General features: G+C 45.0%; 1 protein-coding gene across 1 annotated transcript; it reads right to left on the minus strand.

Moving 5' to 3' along the window:
* Positions 1–432: 432 nt before the first annotated feature.
* Positions 433–6,665, minus strand: LOC119137133 (myeloid-associated differentiation marker homolog). Its single transcript, XM_037276202.1, has 2 exons — positions 6,517–6,665; positions 433–2,680 (listed from the first exon to the last, which is right to left on the minus strand). The coding sequence occupies exon 2, from the start codon at positions 2,631–2,633 to the stop codon at positions 1,752–1,754; it is 882 nt and encodes a 293-aa protein (XP_037132097.1). The 5' UTR covers positions 2,634–2,680; positions 6,517–6,665; the 3' UTR covers positions 433–1,751.
* Between the last annotated feature and the right edge of the window lie 446 nt (positions 6,666–7,111).

Genomic DNA, 7,111 nt, shown 5'->3' on the forward strand with positions numbered 1-7,111 from the left:
GCATCTGGTGGCTTCTGGAACACGTGGTAAGTCAACACCTTTCAAAAACCACCAAGTTTAGATTTCACACTGACACACACGGAAAAAAAAAAAAAATCCTCAAGCTGCTCTCTTCATACTCATCACAATTTGTTGAAAACAACACCATTTGTCTGACAGTAGGCCTTTATTGCTACTAATTCCTGTCAAATAACTTCATTTAATAGTGAAGGGGTGCTTTCATGAGCAAATAGTTACTAGAAATTCTGACTCTAATTTTGGCTACATTCTCATCAGAACAGCTCCCTTTTCTACTTAAAATAGTTGTTGGAATCCCAGGAGAGCAGGCACTTTTATTTTCCTCCTTAAAAGCCTCATTGGGACATGCAAGGGTGTGTTACAAATTCCAGAGAATGTGCCCTTTGCGACTTAAAAGTAAATAAGGAAAGAATGTGTTTTTATATGTTTTTATTGAAATGAAAAAAAGGTTACATTTTTGCTGCAAAACACAAAACGGCAGAATACAAAAGTATTATTTCAAAATAAGTACAACAGCCTTCCAAAAATCAACAGAGCCCTTGACCACATGTGACAAATAGCCTTTAAGTGCGTGAGATATGCTGTGCACATACAGTGTACATATGTCTATTTTCTTTTAAATCCACATCCATCCATATATTGTCACGTGCAAGTATGTGCACCCTGTACAATAGAAATGAAGAAACATCAAGTCGCTCGTTCATTTTAGGTGATGCGGCTGCTTCAAGTAACACGAACCATTTTGGAATTTTCAGCTGGTTAATGACGTTCACAAGGCGAAAGAAAAAGAATAACAATACACTACAATGTTTCTCATGCGCATCCTCGCCAGCTTTTGCCAATGTGGATCAGCGGAATAACGAGACTTCATTAGTAATACTTGCTTCACACTCTTGTGAGTCCTTCAACAAACGGACACAAAGCGCAGATGTAGTAAACGTAGCAAAATAGCAGAATTTGGCAGACCCGACCGAGGATTCTTCAATGGCAATACGGTGAAACCTGAACATTTTAGTATCAACTTAAGTGTATTATAATATTAATATTCTGGCGGTTTTAAATGTTGCCACATACTACATTTTGTCCCAACTACTAATACACAGTTATCATAGCACACTCTGACCCCCCCCCCATTTCCTGTTCTGTAGTGACACCCCCAGCCCACCCCACCCCCAAAAATGATGTACTGAATTGAATTTACAGCACCGTTGTTGCTTTGACAAGACTAGATTTGCTGAGCAGGAATATTTTCACCCAGAATTTGGTTGAACCCGTTTCCTTCCTTATCCAGGCTATGATGGTGTCATTCATTTTTACCATTTCTAGTCAGACAAACCACAAAACCGTCAGAGAAAAAAAGAAACCCAAATGGAGAGTCGAATTAGATTTGTTGCCATTTTCATGAAAATGGAGTTTCAACTCAATTTGTAAAAAGTTTGGTGGTGAAAATGGCTTCTACTACTGCAACTGAGTCACATAGTAGAGGTGAAAGTCGTCTTTGCGTCTGTAGGAGCGCAATCTGTGGCTGCAACGGCTTTTTGGTCTTTCCATTCATTTTGATTAGGAAAGATGATTTCCAATATGACTGTTAATGAATTCATTCAATTCAACTCAACTCATAAGGCCAGTTGGCAATTTTTCATGAACATTTCATTTGAATTCCGAATTTTGGATTATTCCACTTTTGAAGCCTATTGGGAGTCGAGTTGAGATTCGGAGGAGCCGCCGCGGCCTCAAGCGCTGACGAAGACCAAGCGGGCAGAGTAGATGAGGTCGGCCAGGTAGAGCACAAAGTTGACGGCGGTGAGCACGGCCACCGCCATCAGCTTGTCCCACGTGCACAGCCCGGCCGTGGAGCCGCAGTTGGACGGCCGCTGCTTGTTGCCGCCCTGCTTGGGGCTAAAGTTGAAGATGGGCCAGATGATGGTGGCCGACAGGTAGAGCACCACGGCCAGCAGGGCGTAGCCAGACAAGAAGCGGGCGAAGGGGAAGGGCAGGCAGCCGGTGCACTCCCCCACGCACAGCAGGATGATGGCGGCGGACAAGATGAAGCAAATGCAGTAGACGGACATACAGTACTTGAGCGCGTCGTGGCGGTCGTACACCACCGGATCGCTGACAAACACGAAGATGATGCACGCCACGAAGGTCTCGCACACCTTGAGCAGACCCGGCGCCGTGGCCATGTAGCCGGCCACCTCGCCCGGCCTGGCCTTGCTGATGCTCACCTCGGTCATGTAGGCGATGGTGGCCAGGCAGGAGAAGACGGTGGACACGATGCGGAAGTCGCGTACCTGGCTGGGCCCCATGTCGCCTTTCAGGTAGTACAGAGGGAAGATGATGGACGCCGACAAGCACAGCAGGGCGGCGTAGCAGGCAAACGTGATGGGGAAGTTCTTCCAGGAGACGGGCGATCTGGTCTGTAGGCCAAACAGCTCCACCATGAGCACCAGCAGGGTGCCGGCGAAGCTGAAGGCCCAGCAGAAGATGCACCAGTCGCCCGTGCCGTGGTACAAACGCCCGCCGTGGACCGCCACCGAGAAGGCCACGCAGGAGAAGACCAGGGCCGCCAGGCGTGTCCACAAGAGGGGGGTAGACTTCAGGACGATGGCCATTTTGATGTTTGGTTGTCTTTCTCGGGGGAAGACCGGCAGATGCAAATCTGAAGAAAGGACACAGGAATGATTCAAGCTCGTGCATGTTACTTTCAAATACAGTTACAAACCGAAAATGGAGATTCACTGTTATTTTTATTTCATTCCCCCCCCCATTTCAGTTCAGTTGACTCAAACCGGAAGGCACCACTGTTCTTTTGCCACTAATGTACTACATTGGTAAAAGAATGTAATAGCCCAACTGGGCCACATGAGGGCGATGGCTTAACATAAAAACTTTGCACCACACCACAAAAAGCACACAAGGGTATTATTGTGTCTCCAGCACAAATAATGACTCCTCTGTGGTAGAAGCATTTCCATCTGCTTGAATAATCTGCTGAGAACTGGCTTCCCCTTCTACTCCTCCATTCCAGCCTGACTTTTACGGCCGCAGTCTGCAAGTCATTCCTACTGCTCGAAGACTTGGCCTGCCTCGCTCCAACATTCCATCCGTGTTCGAATCCACGGTAGGCGAGGCGTGGGGAAGCGCACTGTGTGCCCGACCGCTGTCATCGGTGAGGGCCGACCCGTCCCACTTTACTTGACGCATTCGATTCACTGCTCAGCTTTTGGTTCGAGGCTTTGGGCTTTCCAACTTCACTCAACGCTGCAGCACAACTGGAGCCCAACTAGACATAACACGCTTGTGCAGGGGTGATAAGAGTGGAAGGCCGTAGTCATTGACCGTGTTCACAATGACATGGCGGCTGGTGTATTTCTAATGTTCCCCACTTCACTCGGCAAAAACAAAATGCCATTACAACTCTATTTATTCACGCCATTCATCAGAAAACAATATTTAGGCATCAGGTTTTTTCTACTTTTGTTTGTCACCAATTTGGACGGCTGTTCTTTCCACAACAGTGGCTAACGGATAGCGCGGCTAACAACTAGCAGGTGTCTAGCTCACACAGTCAAAGATGACATAATGGTGCAAGAAAAGAAGCCTGCTTTTGCTGAAAAGTTGCCAAGGTTCGCCCAGTGTGGAAAGGGTTAGTAGTAAAAAGTCCAAAATTGCAGATGCCTGCCACGCCCAACAACTTTGGGGGATTGGCCTCTTCCCGCTACTCCACCCGACAATGTCGTAAATCAGACAGCGGCCAGCTGCTTGCCTTTAGATTTATTGTCAATGAGATCCACTTAAAAAGAATTCACTTCTCCTGAACGATGTCATCCTTTCCAAGGGCGCCTGATGTGTTTACTGCAAGGCAGCTATGTTTATGTTACCATAGGAGACGCACATTCGAATGCTTTTAATGGGGTGCCGTCTTGGAGCATTGCAAAGTCAAAGTCTGCTTTATTGTCAATTTCTTCACATGCCAAGACACACAAAGAAATCGAAATAACGTTTTAATCCTTTCTTTGGTGTTTTGGGCTTTCTTGGTCTTCCCATGCAATTTTCTGGGCCTTTTCATGTTTCATTGGTATTTAGGAGTATTTAGATGTTGATATGAGACTTTGGAAATGTATATTCTAATCTACCAGCCTACTGGAAAAGGCAATATTTTATGAGGCATAAAAAAAGAAGAAAAGGCAAAAAATAACATTTGGACCACACCGAATGAACAGGCATTCATCACCCGCTTGACTTTACGCGGCGCTAGCCTCGTACCCCCAGAGATGCCTAGAAACAGACCTTGTTGACATTAGCTGCCATTAACAGCACAAGGCAAAGGAGGGATGGGCAGGATTGGAAGGGAGGAACCTGGGGAAGCCCTGAGCTCGGGCCACTTCAATGACACACACACATACACACACATTGGAAGGCCGGTGATGGAATGGAATCATAGCAAAGGAGTGAGTCACCATGGGGCCCCCTTCCCCTTTCACCGCCCACATTATTCCATGTGTAAAAAAAAAAAAAAAAAAAAATTCCAACTTACTGATGTGTTCCAGATGTCAGTCTGGCTCCCCAACTTTTTTTGTTCCTTACTTTCTCCAATTTCTTTCTTTCCCTTCCCTTGGTGGTGTTCCTTCCCTCTCTTCTCTTCCCTTCCCTTCCCTCCCTTTTCCCGCCCTATCGAAGCTTTAGGCGCAATTACACGTCATGTAGAAGCGCTTGCAAATATCTTCCAGGGTAGAGGGGAGGGGGATTGCTTTTCCACTGCACCGCATGGAAAACACAAAAGGAAAACACGTACACACAGTGGTGGTGACCAGGGTTGGGACTTCTCGCGGGGGGGGTACTTCCCCAAAATGGACAAGGGCTGAAAATAGTGCTCGCAGGGCTCGGGATGAGGACGGCAAAACAGGACGTGGCCCGCCCGCCCCCGCCACTCCTGACTGACGCCGTCATGAATCAGTTGCCACGGCGACACGCGGCTAACCTGATTTCATCCCTTAATTCACTTACGCACCAACGCCAAGATGAGGACCAAGCTGAATGTGCACGAAATAAATCCTTCAGCGGGATAAAGCCCACTTTGTTTTGGGGTTTTTTTTCTTTTCTTTTTTCTGAGGGAAATTTGTGGTGAGACTTAAATAAGCGTCCAAAAGTCTTTTTTTTTTTTTAAAGACATAAACAATGAGGAAAAGAATTGTTTCACTGTTGTATTGTAAGACGGGTTAGTGTGCTTTAGATATATCCAAGTTTAATTTGTTCTGTGACCATACATCTACTGTATCTCAACTCATCGTTCCCCATTGAAATGAATGGAAATGCAAATAATCTGTTCCAAATCTCCCAAGAAACACCAATTTATTTTATTTTTTTACATTTATTCATCAAGAAAATGACACGGCATTATTGTGCTTTGTAAAATGCACACTAGGAAAATGCAAGCACAAATCACAATGGTCCTCAATGTTTTGTCCCTTTTTGGGCTTCTTCTCTGGGGTTTGTTGGCAGTTGACAAGCCATTTGAACTAATATTGTTCTTCCACTGCAATGAAAGCAATGCGAATTAGTGGTGGCCAAATGCTGTCAAGTTTGCTGCTGTCATCGAGCTGTAGGGATCTCAAAACAAGAGGCCAAAGAATGACTCATCTTGGAAACTTTGTATGTTACGACACTTTTATCTCGAGGCACGACAGTATCTAAATATTAATAAACACTTCAAATAAGGAAAAGTAGAGGCCCCTCATTTTGTGTATTAAATAATGATTTCATTCCTTGATGTTATATCCATCAAAACAGTGAGCAGCAGGTTTCTAATTGTTTTGGATTTTTTGTTTAGATATTACTAAGCTATTTTGTACTCATTTTTATTTTATTATGCTCATGTTTTTTTTTTAATCAATTTTAATATTAATTACAATAACTTGGTGAGACAGATCCTGGCGGGGAGTGCTTAGTATTAAGTTAGGTTTATATGGGAAGGGGTTAAGGTTAGTTATGGGAGTGGGTAAGATCATGTCTTTTTTGGGGGGAAGCTACAGCTTGTTCTCCAAAAAAAATCGAGTCTTTTTATAAAGCGTGGTTCGGGTTAGCCACGCTTTTGGGACCCTTTCTGAGGTTCATTCATTAAGACCAGTGTAGTGAAGGTGGGTGTGCTGCCTGCCGCGCCCTGCAGCCACCACACACACACACGCACACACACACACATACACACACACACGCACACCACGAGTGTAAACATGCACAAAAGACCATCTTTTCCTGATTTTCTCTAACGTGACTGCAGCATAAAAGCAAAGATGAAAAAACAAAAAGTAGCCACTTTACTCTCAAATGACTCACAGCACATTTGGACTCCCATCTAAATACAAATGTTGATAGTATTTCCCACCAATATTTCATTATGAAAGAAAAACACCCAAAGTAGCTATGACTTCTTTTTTCTTGATCAACTTTCATCCTCTCAGACAAACAAGATACTACAAGATGCAACAAGTTCTTTACCTGGTGTGCTCGCTCGCTCGCTCGGCTGCAGCGTCTCACACAAACATCCAGAGGTGGAGAGTCTTTCTCTCACACGCACACACACACACACCCACAGAAGGGGGAGCAAAAGAAAGCGAGCAGAGCAGACTCCCACTTGACTTCCTTGCCAGCTCCCTCCCTCCCCGCCCCAACCTCCAAATTAGGCATTGAATGTCCTCGTAGCATTTGTCACATCTGTACACGCCACACCTCCAACCTACTCCTCGTCAACATCCTTCTCTCCTCCTCCTCTCTGGTCACCCCGGGGATGGTGCTACACACACACACACAGAATGTGGTGCAAAAGTTCACTACGTGTGCTACTTTTGGAACAGTACCTTTTCTTTTTTTGTACTTCTCTTTCTTGTAAATCCATGACGACAAAACACACTCACTGGACTTTTCATTAGGTATAGCCACACTATTCCATCCAAGGGTGGGCCAACGTTTGTGCTCAAGGCTGGCCCAGTTTTTAGTTTTACTTGGCCCAAGTCAGTCATAGATAAGGTAAAAAAATATGATGATGTAAAAAGTGTTTCAATTTAAAAAACCTTTTGTAAATGTTTATTGAATC

This window comes from Syngnathus acus, chromosome 17 (assembly GCF_901709675.1).
Source record: "Syngnathus acus chromosome 17, fSynAcu1.2, whole genome shotgun sequence".
Lineage (NCBI taxonomy): Eukaryota > Metazoa > Chordata > Actinopteri > Syngnathiformes > Syngnathidae > Syngnathus > Syngnathus acus.